At 33.8% G+C, this 15272-nt stretch overlaps 1 protein-coding gene across 1 annotated transcript in view; it reads left to right on the top strand.

The window, feature by feature from the left end:
* Positions 1–925: 925 nt before the first annotated feature.
* The window catches only part of LOC127836922 (discoidin domain-containing receptor 2-like), a 207178-nt gene continuing 192831 nt past the window's right edge, over positions 926–15272 (top strand). Inside the window, exon 1 of the mRNA XM_052363567.1 lies at positions 926–1467. Within this exon, the coding sequence (XP_052219527.1) occupies positions 1350–1467 (118 nt within the window). The 5' untranslated portion in view covers positions 926–1349. The remainder of the gene's footprint in view (positions 1468–15272) is intronic.

Raw genomic sequence — 15272 nt, 5'->3', positions numbered from 1 at the left:
ATTAACTAGTTTTGGCAAATATTTAGTATACAATTACAGTTTTCAAAGTGCGGGTAAACCCAAATATGCTTTCGAAGCAGAGTTGACAGTGGACCATTCGCACGGAATATCTGACCGTTTACAGTAGTATATGCAAAGATTGGTGGTGAAAAAGTGAAAACAATTTCACTTAGAATTCATTTGTTTTCTCATCACTCAGAATGAGATATAAAACTACCAAAAGCGAATTTTAAAAGTGCACAGCTCTACATGTTTTTTCCTTCGCCGCGAATGATAAATTATGTTGTCTTTCATAGCGCTGTAGCCCTTTTAACTCACATTTTTCGCACTACGCAGCTTTGTCATCAAAGTTTACTTACACCTCCAATCAATTTCTCTTTAAACTTTCATACAATTTGATGCACAATTTACCAATAAGTTTCGACAGACTTTATTTTCTTGCACTAAGCTGGGTCAATATAAAACAAACAAACGGCTAGAACCGCTGAACTTAACTGATTTTTCTACATCTGGCTCGCGCGCCGTTAAATTCGCAGTCGGGATATTGTTAAATATGTCTATAAACGTCATATTAACCACGAGCCCGATCTAATGAACTTTTGTTGTAGACTATTTGATCGAGTTGCGAAGTAAGTCGGATTATCCAATGATTTATTGTAGACTATTTGATCGAGTTGCGTAGTAAGTCGGATTATCCAATGAGGATTATCAAAATATGTCGGCGAGATCGATTGCGCAGTGAACAGTGTTATTTGATTGGACAAATAATCACACCCCTAGTGTGAGAGCAATGGTAGCTTCCTCAATGAGGTGTATTGGTCGTCAGTAGCGTAGAATGCTCTCTGTATGGTACTGAATTTCATTGGAGTTTAATGAAATTTTTGATTCTATCTTGCAAATACGACATTAGTTAATGTGTTAATAATTTACCAAAAAATAAAAAGGTCTAAAACTTGGAAAAAAATGTACAGTGTAATATTATGGAATTATTTTGAAAAGTGATTAAGGAAGTGATATTGTTCTTTTTAAACGAAATTGTACAGTATTGAATCGATACTTTTGATGTTGATGTATCAAAGATACTATGGATTAAATGGATAATTTAACGTGCAAGTCTGTGAAAATGGATTTGAGACAATAATGGACTTTTTAGATAATATTATAAGAAAAATATGTAATAATATAATTACTTATCCGCGCAGCTATAACGTGTTATACAATATATGAATTTGTTCAAAATGTGAAAATTACATATTTACGATTAACATTTTTGTCTGATAATACATAAGTGCTGTATAAGTACCACTATTGATGTGTTTTTCGTGTCGGTGCATTCACCGATTCTTTTGATGGAGTTGCGCACAGTGAGTGGATTTATTCACATCTTCATTATGGAACCAAAGTATTTTGCATATGTGTGGATTTTACTCCATGGATTTATATGCCAGCTGGCCGCCCTGGACCTTTGTAAGTATCTAGTTATTAGCATACTAGTAATACACAGTTGTTTTTAATTTGTACATGGGGTTTTCAGATGGTTGGAAAATAACATAATAATAGTATGCTTTGATTTCAAATGATGATATTAAAATATATGTTGTAATAAAAGTATGTGTGTCCCACGAATTGTCCCCTACTGTGAATATATGTACATTATTAGAAAGTGTACTTTGATTATATACGTAATATATATATATGAAAAATTCTTTTTAAAAATCGTTTTCATATTTTACCACATCTTAAATATTTGAGCTATGTAAGTTTTTAATGGAACTTAATTAATTTAATAAATTAATTTAAATTAATAAATTGTAATAAATACATTATTTTGAAGAAATATGTCGTACCGTTTTAAAATCTTGATAGCAAATAGTTAATCAAATGAGGACATAAAATCAGTAACATTGTAAGTTCAATATAATTTTTTTAAATCACCAAACAGTTTACCAAAATCCTTTGAACTAGCAATAAATTGGTGACATTGATATTTTAGATGCTAATTTGCCTGTAAGCCAGATAATTTAAAATGGCTGCAAACAAAAATAAAATCAATAAATTTCAGCAGTTTTTGAAACATAACAATTGGTCAATTAATTAATATTAAATAATACTTAATAAGCTTTATAATTGAAAACTTTAAAGCCATATATTAAAGGCCATTTTCTTATTATTGTTTATGAGAGGAACGTGTATATTATAATCTAAAAGCATTCAATAAAGTTAATGAACTGTAAAACCACTCATAAATAAAACAGAACAATGCTGCATTATTTTAACTAAACCGCAAATCAGTAACTTTCTTCTAAAAATCAACTGAAATACATTGACAGCTCAGAGTTGACTCTTGTTTACAATATACAATCATTTTCATTCTCTATATTTTACATAAGTTAATTAGTTATTGCTGCTTTACCCCTGTATGTTTTGTTACCTACAAATATAAACTTAAGTTTACATAGTAAGCATATCATATTAGGGTCCTAAATGAAAGCTAAGTTTGTTGTACCTAAATATACCAGTAAACTACCAAGATGTTATGATACACTGTGTGCCCTGGTCAAATGAAAGATTGACCCAGTTGATGTTGACAGTTATTTTCTCATTGCATCCCAGTTTACTGCCACAGGAACAATGATTATGAACTGTGACTAATATTCTCTCATATAATATATATATATGCATTACTGACCTGACACAGAATAACCAATAAGATTGGATTACTGTTTTCGATTCATGTATCTATTCCATCTGTCTGTACAACCGACCAATCGTCCAACCCAACCAATCTGTCCCACAGTTATTAAAGTAATCAATCATTCAATCAATTCAATCAATCGATCAAAGCTTTTTTCACGATTTTTACTATAAAGTATGACTTATATCAGTGACATTTGGTATTTGAGTGTCAATTTTTATTAAAATAGGGAATAAATGTGTAACAAACATAATTTTAGTTGAATATAACCGATCCAGTTAGTGGAAACAAAGTTTAAAACAACCTTTTTTTCTACACCTTTTTACATTTAGATGTACGTATAGTTATACATTCTATTTCTTTAATGGAAAATTGTTTAAAACTTTTCACCAATAGAAAACTATATTGAATAGTCTTTTTTGTTTGAAAACATCTTTGAAATGATAATTTCACTTCATTTTTCAAACATTGAAAAGAATTTTTGATGTAAATAATGATTTTATCAATTATTATCAACAACTGTTGTTCATTTATATTGTGATCTCTTCATTGCTGTGTAACATTTGTACAATAAAATTGTAATGTTATGAATAAATGACATGGGGAACGTTCATTGTAATCACATATTTTATTTTGAAATATGAAACAACAACTTCTGTTAGATAGTGAAAGTTACATTTAGGGAAGTCTGTTAGAAAGCTATAATGTTGAGTTTCAGTTTATAATGCACAAATCCTGCATAATTCAATAACTCCAGTATTATATGAGCCATGTTCTGAGAAAACTGGGTTTAATGCTTGTGAGTAAGATGTCGTCCCAGATTAGCCTGTGCAGTCCGCGCAGGCTAATCAGGGACGACACTTTCCACCTAAATTGGATTTTTCTTAAGAAGAGACTTCATTTAAACGAAAAATGTCATTTAAGCAGAAAGTGTTGTCCCAGATTAGCCTGTGTGGACTGCACAGGCTAATCTGGGACGACACTTTACGCACATGCTTTATGCCCAGTTTTCTCAGAACACAGCTCATAAATATTTATCATAAAGTCTTATTTATTTGTGTTCTGATACCAAAATGTCAGTTTCAGACAGTATTCGAAGTTACTGACAGCATTTGAATATGCAGAACAAAGTATAAATTTAGGTGAAATTTTGTTACATATGGTATAAAGATCATAAACTTGAATTGATCAGATTTTCTCCATTAATTCAAAAAGTCATACACAGCAAAAAATGTCATGTTGGTTTTCTATTATTATAGAACTTTCGTAATATGAGTGTAGAAGTAACAATAGGTATAAGGGACCAAATGATGAATGACACTTTAAACAACATTACACCCAAAAATGTATACTATTAGAATTGTATAAGTAGCCCTTTTCAATAGAAACATAAAGAGATTTTACCTGAAATATCATTTTTTGTTGTAGCTTTTTTACTTTCCCTTGTGCATTTTATCTTGTCATCCATAGTAATTTAGAACTGTTTGATTTATTCAGGATTTCAAAGATGAAAGAACGTTTTAAACACTATATCACAGACACTTTAACTGTTGGATAATGGACTGCCGTTTGTGATGATGATTTATTCTGAAAATGAGATCATTCTTGCTGCGAATTGTTCATTTGTTTTAAGGTTTAACATCATGTTTTATATGATGAAAATATTATTTAGATCTTGTATATTTATTTTACAATGACATTTTGAGATAGAATGTTGTTTTATTTGTAAGATTTTTATAGAGATATTGACTGAGAATTTTGTTTCTTTTCTAACAGTCTGTTCATATTGAAAGATGAGCCTGGGGATGAGTACTGGGCATGTTTAATTGTAAAGTGAAAGTAAAAGAAAGGTAAAATATTGAGAAAATTTTGAAAAGACAATTTATTACTTGACAAAATGTTGACTTATTTAAAATCAAAGTACTGACAGTAACTGGTGTGAATTCTTGCTTTTGAAGAGGATGGATATAAAAGCATCAATTTAAGTTTATCTACATCACCACAATTGTGCACGTGGGTATGAACATGGGTATGAAAAAAATGGATACGAAAAAAAAATCGGGTAAAACAAAAATTTGGGTACGAACAAAAATTTGGGAACGAAAAAAAAATGGGTACAAAACAAAATTCGGTACGAAAAATTTTGGGTACGAAAACAAATTTGGGGGTATGGGAAAGTAGTACCTGTGGACCCATTCAGCGAAACTGGGAGGCTGATTACATTCTCGATCAAATCTAAAAATAACTACATTTGGGGGTTTTCCAGCGTCACAGCGTTTGAAGTGCCACCTGGCAGTTTCGTGTCAGGTCCCAGTGTCTGTCCCGAATCTCTCGATAAATTTGAAAGAGGACGGGATCCAAGCTGCCTTTATCAATGATAATCAGCGAGGTATGCCGATTGAGAAAATTTAGCTAACTCAATCGGACTGGCTCAGTCTTTTTCATAGGTCGCCATTGAGAAGAATTTTTCCATGGTATGATAACTTAGACGAGCTGCTTCGCTGAAGCATTATGGTCAATAATAACTTTGGGAAAATGTTCATAGACAATTAGTCTGTGATAATTTAAATATATATAGCAAACATGATTTGGATTCCCAAAATGTGTGTAAAAACTGAAGTATATGATTTTGCTTAAAAATTCAAACTGTACCTTTGTTAAGGGTTCCTTTGACCTTCAAAAATCATTTGCAATTGTCATGTGATAACTGGCGGCAAACAATCAAAGTAGCTTAAAGAGTAATTAAACATAAACAGTAATGACAAAATAGAAAAGTGAGACCATTTATTTGAAATATGAAGCCTCTTGTTCCATCGATCAAGATCACCTGTGTTGTTCCCTTTCATCGTAATTACTGCTATAAACAGTCAACCGCTATACTATTTTGTTCAAATATAACGGGTATCATATTGTTTGTTTTATAGTATTTTAATCAGAGAGTTTGATGGCTTCAGGATTTACACGTAGAAAGCAGCGATTCCTGTATTTGAGTTGATTGGCAACAAACCTTGCAGATCAAAGTTCAAAGAACAGGGCATTGAGATCATATCATACACCCTGTTTATTGTTCATCACCAATGCACTTGTGAACACAATGATACAAAATCAATGTCCTGTTCTGCTGTCAACTGTTGTTTGGGTGGCAGGCACTGAATGCAGTGAATTGTGACATATTTTAATTGACATCAAGGAAACTTGAGCCTAAAATGAAAATTATAAACCAATAGCTTTGAATGATGTGTTGCCTTATATTTCTAGTTTATGTCTTAGCTAAATGTGAAGCAACTGTTGAAACAATTACAATTAAGTGTTAATAATATTTAATAACAAACTGTTTGCCTAAAACCTATTTGAAATTGTCTTTGTATTTGTTGTCAAATGATGGAATCAACAAACATTTAAGCCTTGTTCTGGAAAAACGGGGCTTAATGCATGTGCTTCAAGTGTGGCGTCACAGATGAGTCTGCATAGACTTATAATCAGGGACGACACTAAATTCCACCTGTATTTATTTTTCCGTTTAAAGGAATTTTCATCTTAACCAAAATCAAGTCGAAGTGGAAAGTGTTGTCCCTGTGCGGACTGCACAGACTTATCTGGGTCAATATTTTACGCATATGCATTTAACTCTCTCCGTGCGGGAACCGAATTTTGAAGGCCTTTGCAAACAGTTTGGATCCAGATGAGACGCCACAGAACGTGGCGTCTCATCAGGATTCAAACTGTTTGCTATTCTGATAGTATTCTTTGAAAAAAGTTGAAGAAAATGCTAATTTCAGAAATTTAGCAGACAACATTTTAGCAGACAACAAATTTCCCAGCATGCAAAGGGTTAATAAGCCCCGTTTTCCCAGAGAGCGGTAAATTGAGTTGATACCTGAGTAAAATGGCACAGATTGATTTGATGGGGACCTACAAACATGTAGGTGTTCATCATTCTGAAAAAAATCCAATTTTGATGACCACATATTCAGGAAAGTATCCATTTATTAAACCCCAGGTGGAAATTCAATTTATTGACTTCCACCACTTTCCTATTGATTTTTCTTGGGGGTCAGTTGAACTTTTAGGGTTCATTTAGTGGAATTAATCACTCTGGATCAGCAGACGATTTATTTCATAAATCAATCTCTGGGTTAATGGTCGCCATCTTTCGAACTACTTTCAAAAGTACAACAACAACAATAACAGTAGAAGACAATTTTAATTGCGAAAAGTTGAAAAATTGAGTACATGTGTCACGGTTGTTGAGTGAAATAGTGTTATTTTCAACTGTGTATGAAGCATGTGAACTGGTAGTGGAATAACCGAATTGTTGGTGGAAATGGAATTTAGAAATATATCTAATAATTGAATTCATCATCGTGTAGAATAATCATCAGCATCATTTCTGTGGAACATTGCACAATTCAAAAAAACAAGTGTTTCATAGCTATGGTGCTTTTGACATAGTTCACTAACCATCAAGACTGAAATGATTCATGCACACAGGTAAAGTAAATAATTGAATTTGTGCAGAATGTCAATTTTTACAAATTATTATTTAATTTGACCAATTTATTTTAGATTGATTGCACTGAAACTCAAAGTCTAAAGCTTAGTAAGACACTTAAAGGGATCTTTTCACGCTTTGGTAAATTGACAAAATTGAAAAAAGTTGTTTCAGATTCGCAAATTTTCGTTTTAGTAATGATAATTGTGAGGAAACAGTATTACTGAACATTTACCATGGTCTAATATAGCCATTATATGCATCTTTTGACGATTTTAAAACCTAAAAATTATAAAGCGTTGCAACGCGAAACGATTGAATAATTTGGAGAGTTCTGTTTTTGTCGTTAAATTTTGTGAAACTACGAAGATTGCTTATATAAGGTATAAAATACATCAAGCATGTGTACTCGGCGGAATAGCTCAGTAGGCTAAAGCGTTTTTACTTCAGGACTCTGGCAGGACTCCAGGGGTCACTGGTTCGAATCCTGTTCCGGGCAATGTTCTTTTCCTTTTTTTAATTTTATTCTTGATTTTTTACTGGAGCTTTTACGATCCAATGTTTACATTTATCGATATAAAGCATTTAATGAATAAGTTAAAAAATGCCAAAATCTGTGAAAAGGCCCCTTTAAGCCAGTTTTCTGAGAAGAAACAATACTTGTTCAGAGTATAGCAGGATCATGCGGCCTCTGGTTTATTTATTTGGCCTCGGCCTTTAACCCTTTACATGCTGGGAAATTTGTCGTCTGCTAAAATGTCGTCTGTTGAATTTCTAAAATTAGCATTTTCTTCGAATTTTTTTCAAAGAATACTATCAGAATAGCAAACAGTTTGGATCCAAACTGTTTGCAAAGGCCTTTAAAATTCAGCTCCAGCGCTTTAAGGGTTAACCTGGGTCGCTTTGATTTCAGGTGTTTAGCCCCCATATCAACAAGGCTCTCGACCCTATATGTAGTTATTCATATTGTTTAAAGATTTTGAGAACCCTCACTCGGTGCCAGTGGGGATAAAACAGGGACCTTCTTATAGCTAGATGAATGCATCAAATATGCCAGCAACACTTTATAATCAATAACTTTATAATTGATGATTCTGTTCTTTTAACTACATTACTCATTTACCAAAACAATGTGAAACACATTTTTATGCCTCCAAAGGAAGGCATATAGTGATCGCACTGTCCGTCTGTCTATCCATCACAGTCTTTGCATTTAGGTTTCGAAAAAATGCTCATAACTTCTATGTCGCTTCAGATGTAACATTCATATTTGGTATGCATGTGTATATGGACAAGGCCTTCCCATACACACACAAATTTTGACCCCTTTGACCTTGAACTTAGGGTCGGCTTTTAGGTTTTGAAAAATGCTCATAACTTCTATTAAAGCGTTTATCGGGGGCGTATGTCATCCTACGGAGACAGCTATTGTTTTTGCTACTGTCCTCTGCACAAACCATGATATATCTGCATATATGCCTCCAACCAAATCAGTAAAACTATTTGTCACTTAATTACAGTAAACTTATTGCATGTTAACTTTTCAACAATATATATATACATATATATATATAATTATATATAACAGATCTTGAAAAAAACTCACATCCAAACTTCAAATTGTTTTAGTAAATTATAGGCTTTAATTGGTATTGTGACATTGACACCACTCATGCATGCGACTATACAATTATACAACTATGGAGCACATTATTTATGAGAAATTCCAATACATCAACATATCGTCTCAGATTTAAGGCAGATAATCTAGTGCTTTTTTGCTGCCATTTTTACTATTACACATTTTTTCATTTTATGTTATGATGCATTGATCTTGTTTCTAAATTAACCAAGCAATCATGTTAAACTTTTGAAGAAAGATGTTGTCTGATAAATATAGAAAATATTATCACTACAAAGTGAACAAAATTCAGTTGAATACTGTGACCAACAAAGATTTGCCAAAGAGCAATTCAAATCATGATTTAAATTAAATACAAGTAATATGAAAGTCTGCCTATTGGATCCCAGTTAAGACTTATTTGTCAAATCTGCACATTAATTTTCCCTTAGCCATGTAGAATTGGGGATTAAATACCATCAAGTCATGTAAAAAGGAGCAGGGTTTAGCACGCTGCTATTGATTTCTTGAGCTTTCACATGAATTTTACGGGTAATTTTCATACAACAAATGATATTATGTAGTGTAATGATAAAGAATTATGAGCACAAATTATATCTCTTACTAGTGGTGCAAAAATCATTTAAGTGTCACATTTCAAAAGAAAATTTATATAAAAAGGTATTATTAATTGTTAAAACGTTATAAAAGGTTATTTCAATACACTAAAGCATTTAATTACAAGAACAAGTGCATTTTATGTCCATTACAATACATGTAACAGTATTGGCATTGTATTTATCTGCATTTGATGTGCATTTAATACACTTAAAAATGCAGACAAGACACACTTCTAACAGAAACAAATGTATTTTTTTCTGCATTTTTCCAGCATTAATACTCTTCAAGTGTATTTTTATCATCCCAAATACACTTTACCAGGAAAAAGGTATGTTAAAATGCATTTTTAGTTTGTTTTAAGTATATTTTCAAATGCATTAAGACACTCTTTTCTTTTGCAAAAAATGTTGAACAAAAACTTGAAAATATTTAATATACTAAAGTGTAGTAATAATTAAAGTTTTGTATGAGCATCAAAAACAGTGTCAAATTCATACCAGTGCCTATTTAGTAGCAGTAGGCCTTATATGGTCTACTTGTGGTAGAAATAATGTATTTTGTATAATACAACATACATAAATTAAAAAATATAGCTGCCCATACAGTTCAATTCAATGTTCAATTAACTACACTATGCAAAGTTGAAATATGACATCAAGCTTGGAATAATCTTTTCAATAATAAATAATATGCTGTTTTAATTTATAAGTGAAATAGACACTTGCATATAAAAACTGATTTTAAATCAAAACTAAATGTTTAATTTGATTTTTAGCTCCACTGGCCAAAGGTCCTGTGCCCATCGTGCATCCATGCATAAACTTTTCCTTTAAACATCTTCTCCTAAACTACTGGTCCAATTCTGATGAAATTTCTTAGGAATGTTCCTGGGGTGTACCTCTTTCAAATTTGTTCAAATTATGCCCCTGGGGTCAAATTTGACTCTGCCTTGGGGGTTACAAAATTGAAAATTTGCTTAAATAAGGCCTATTTTGTGAAAACTTTCAAAATCTCCCGTCCATAACCATTGGGCCTAGGGCTATCAAATTTGGTATGTAGAGACATCTTATAGTCCTCTACCAAATTTGTTCAAATTATACCACTGGGGTCAAATTTGACCCTGCCCAGGGAGTCACAAAATTGAACATATGCTTATATAGGGTATATTTTGTGAAAACTTTACAAATCTTCTCGTCCATAACCATTGGGCCTAGGGCTACCAAATTTGGTATGTAGTGGCATCTTATAGTCCTCTACCAAATTTGTTCAAATTATGCCCCTGGGGTCAAGTTTGACCCTTCCCCGAGGGTCACAAAATTGAACATATGCTTATATAAGGCCTATTTTGTGAAAACTTCAAAAAATTTCTTGTCAATAACAATCCGGCCTAGGGCTATCAAATTTGGTATATAGTGACATCTAATAGTCCTCTACCAAATTTGTTCAAATTTAATCCCTAGGGTCAAATTTGACCCTGCCCCGGGGGTCACAAAATGGAACATATGCTTATATAATGCCTATTTTGTGATAATTTAAAAAAAAATCTTGTCCATAACCATTAGGCCTAGGGCTACACAATTTGGTATGTAGTGACATTGTATAGTCCTCTACTTAGTTTGTTCAAATTATGCCCCAGGGGTCAAATTTGACCCTGCCCTGGGGGCCACAAAATCAATTATATGCTTATATAGTGCCTATTTTGTGAAAATTTTAAAACTCTTCTTGTCCTTAACCATAAGGCATAGGGCTACCAAATTTGGTATGTAGTGACATGTTATAGTTCTTTTTTTTTTTTTTTTCGCTTTTTTGGAAGATAATGTAATAAATGTCCACAACCCCACACTATAAACCCCTCATCACTCCACCCCTCCCTTCTTTGTGATTGAAAATGAGAGTCCCTTCACCTTTGAAAAGAAAATAGATGAGCGGTCTGCACCCGCAAGGCGGTGCTCTTGTTTAATCTTGATGCATCCTCAATTGTATAATGCACATCTTAATCTGTTTTAACAATTATAATATAAAGATTAAGGCTGACTCAGTAAAATAATAATCCATGATTTCTGCAGTACTTGCAGACAAAATAGGAATACTGCTGTGATATTATCTATCTATCTAATGGGATATTAATTTGGCTTCAATAGAAAAAAATCAAAGCATACACATGTATAAAATGTGTATGTATATATTAGTTAAACTTAAATTGATTGACCATCGATAAAAGATATTATAATATATGTATGTATATATATATCCTTGTAAAACTAAAAATTAAATATTTATGTTTCTATTACATCATAAAGGACTTTTATTTTCAGACAAAGTACAGTGAAGCTTAAAACAGTATCCAATTGTAACAGTCAATTTTGGGAAAATCAACCTTATAATTATTTTCTGTGTTGGTCAATGTCATAATTGGTATAAAATGTATATTGAACTGGAAGTTCTCTTTATTTTAAATGATAACATTTGCTTGGTCAGCCATAATTGTCACAATCAAGTGGTCTTTTTACACTGTAGTTTTCTCACTGACTATGGGTTTGTTCTGAGAATGAGCCACACAAAGTATTGTTGGGGAGATGAGTTGTCAATGTTTATCAGTCTTTCATAATCCAGTATACCTGTAAAAAGGGAATTTGTAACTAATAATCACACAATATACACAATTAAAATTGTATGCATTTAGATTTATTTAGTACTGCACATTAATCATTTTCCAATAATATGTAGCAACATTACATTATATAATGCTGCAATACTAAAGTAATTTACTAATTAAAGGTCGCTGATGTGTAATGGATGTGGTGTCCACCTAATGATCTGGAGGTCACTGGTTTGATCCCCAGTGTGGGAGCATTCTTAAGAAATCTCCAAGAGACACCCAAGTACTGGTTCTAGGCCCAGGAAACGAACTCAAGAGCATTTCACATACATGTACGTAGTTAGTACTTTAAATTTAATCGAACTAAAAAAGGGTTAAAACTAACAACTGAAACCCTTATTATTACATTTTATTTTGAATCAAGCAAATGTGGAAATTCACTAAAAATAATGAGTAAAATTTAAAAATTCTACTTTAAAGTAATCATGATAATTTAGATCATTTTCAGAATATTTAATGATGATAATGATACAATTATATATTCCCTAAATGATAAAAATAAAACATGTAATGTTAATTTATGAAAAAAAAACGTTTTAATTTTATCAATATCATGGTAATTACAACTAGATACAGGCAATTAGATCAGAAACGTGCATTAATTATATTAACCCATTCATGCCTAGCGTCCTGAAAAAAGGACATTGCAAACAGCGTAGACCCAGATGAGACGCCGCATAATCTGCGTCTCATCTGGGTCTGCACTGTTTGCTTAAAGAAATTTCTGTAAGAAATATTCTAAATATAGAAATAAATATACCAGACACCCCTACTTTTGGAAATAAATTGATCCAATTTAGAAGGATGGGTGAGTCCACTGGGCATAAATGGGTTAATGAACAACCCAGACATTTGTAGTGATTTATGGTCACTATTTCATTTGATTAACGTTCTATACATGACCTCACTGGGGGCTGACGAGGTCAAAGCGTAGTCCGTTTCGCTACGACGTCGAGTATATGTTTTACTACGAAAACATTGTTTTAATACACATGACATCGAGAACGGATTAGTCGAACATTGTGTTTAAAACATGTAAGATTATGATTTTGTAATAACAAAACTCTGAGTTTAAGCACAATGTCATTTCATAGGTCTGTTACATCAAATTATAATCCAAGATGTGTCTGGTTTATGCGGTTTAACATGAAATATACCGCTGATTTATCAAACCGAAGTCAAGTTTCACTTTAAAAAATGCAATTAAGGTTTACAACTGTGTTTAATTGACACAATTTTACAATTTCCATATTGATCTATGTATTGTTAAGCCACTGGTGTGTTTAGAAATGTGTAGGATGACCCAGTTATCAGAAATAAAGGCTAATTATTATTATAAGGCATGATCATGTCTCTGACAGTATACGTATATGCCTCTCTACGACAACGCTTTAGCGTGCATGCGTTTCTCACAGAAGACGTATTGGTTATCTCTCAAAGGCAAAATAAAGAAAAAAAGTTTTTAATACAGAGTCATGGAGTGGCTGGATATTTCCTTTGAGACAGAGGTAGTAACAACGGCACAACATGATCCGAAGCGCACTGTCGACATGGTAATGCACATTATTATGATCTAATTACATTCACGACTAGGCCAAAGGAAACGATTAAAATCGAAAATCCATATATAAGATGACAGTTGAGAGTCGAGAACCTAATGTCGTTGGTCTCAATAAAAATGACGCATCTTCACCTTTTGACAATCCCTTATACGTTCATTTTGATAGAGACCGACGATAGGTTTTCATCATACGGTACTCTTTATCAAATGACATTCGATTCTCGTTATCCCCAACTCGCTTATCTCTGCTTATGTCAAAGTAAATCCCATGTCCCAACTTCGATCATTATTTATCTCATACGGATTTTGATTTTTACATTGTATATATCAAAGCGATTTTCTTGAAAATCGGTTATCGTCAACTAATTGTGAGGTGAATTTCATGTTCGTATACATGATTGTACCTGTAAAATCCACACCTGTAACAGCCGTGAGGTGTGGAAAGTAGGACCCCAACGGCACAAATTCGCAATTGCATAATCAATATATTGTTGTAAAGGTGTGGCAGTGGGTTTCTGTCACAGGTTATTGTTAACTGCGTACATGACGGCCGGTAAATTTACCTCGTGTTACAATGCGGTTAAGGCCCAGTCTCACTATGATGCCGGCGGAGCCCCAGTGCGTGATCAGGCATATACCGGGATGAACCGGGGCCCTACCGGGATGAGCCGGTGCTCCACCGGGATGAACCGTGGACGACCGGGGCTCCACAAGGAAAGTATTAAAATATTTAATACCTCCGGGATGAACCGGGAGTCACAAGGTAGGACCGGCAACGACCTGCGTGGCACCTGGAACAACCGGGACTGTACCGGGAACAACCGGGACGGCACCTTAGCTCCACCGGGGCCCAAACACACCCCGGCAGAGCTACGGCAACGCCCCGGTGAATGCCGGCAGAGTCCCTTTATAGCTACGTTACATAAGTAAACCGGTGCTCTGACGGTACCGTCCCGGTTGTTCCCGGTGCAGTCCCGGTTGTTTCCAATGCCAAGCTGGTTATTGCCGGTCCTTCCCGGTAACTCCCGGTTCATCCCGGAGGTATTAAACATTTGAATACTTTCCCGGTGGAGCCCCGGTTGTCCCCGGTTAAACCGGGGCGTTGCCGCAGCTCTGCCGGGGTCTGATGCCGGTATAACCCCGGTGAGTGCCGGCGTAGTGACGGTTTACCGGGGCTCTGCCGGGACTCTGCAGGCTTTCACCGGGTTCAACCTTTTCGTTTGGATGTTCATGCGCACAGTGAAGCACGGCATCTTTTGCACTGGGAAATGGCAGTCAATGGATACAGAAACTTCGTTGAGCAACCTATACATTATATTTGTACTTCGTTGCGCAACCAATACATACTCTGTGCGAAACCTTTACATAAAGCGACTTGTAATTTCCTTCGAAACAAAGCATTTGAATAATTAAAATATATGTTCGTAACCTGTTTTGTACTTTAAAATGTGTAATGTACACTGAATCAAAGTAAAATGTAGTTTTATTTAATTTAAGTTACCGTAATTGGCTATTTTAACAGAATAACCACCTAATGCTTTGCTTCAAATCAAAATAATTCGATTTTAGCTCAAAATAAACTTAAAGGTTGCAACTACGCGCATTTGTTATTAGTTTGTTATT

This window comes from Dreissena polymorpha, chromosome 7 (genome assembly GCF_020536995.1).
Source record: "Dreissena polymorpha isolate Duluth1 chromosome 7, UMN_Dpol_1.0, whole genome shotgun sequence".
NCBI classification, from domain to species: domain Eukaryota; kingdom Metazoa; phylum Mollusca; class Bivalvia; order Myida; family Dreissenidae; genus Dreissena; species Dreissena polymorpha.
Note: the sequence above shows the minus strand (reverse complement) of the source record. Positions and strands in the feature narration are given on the sequence as shown.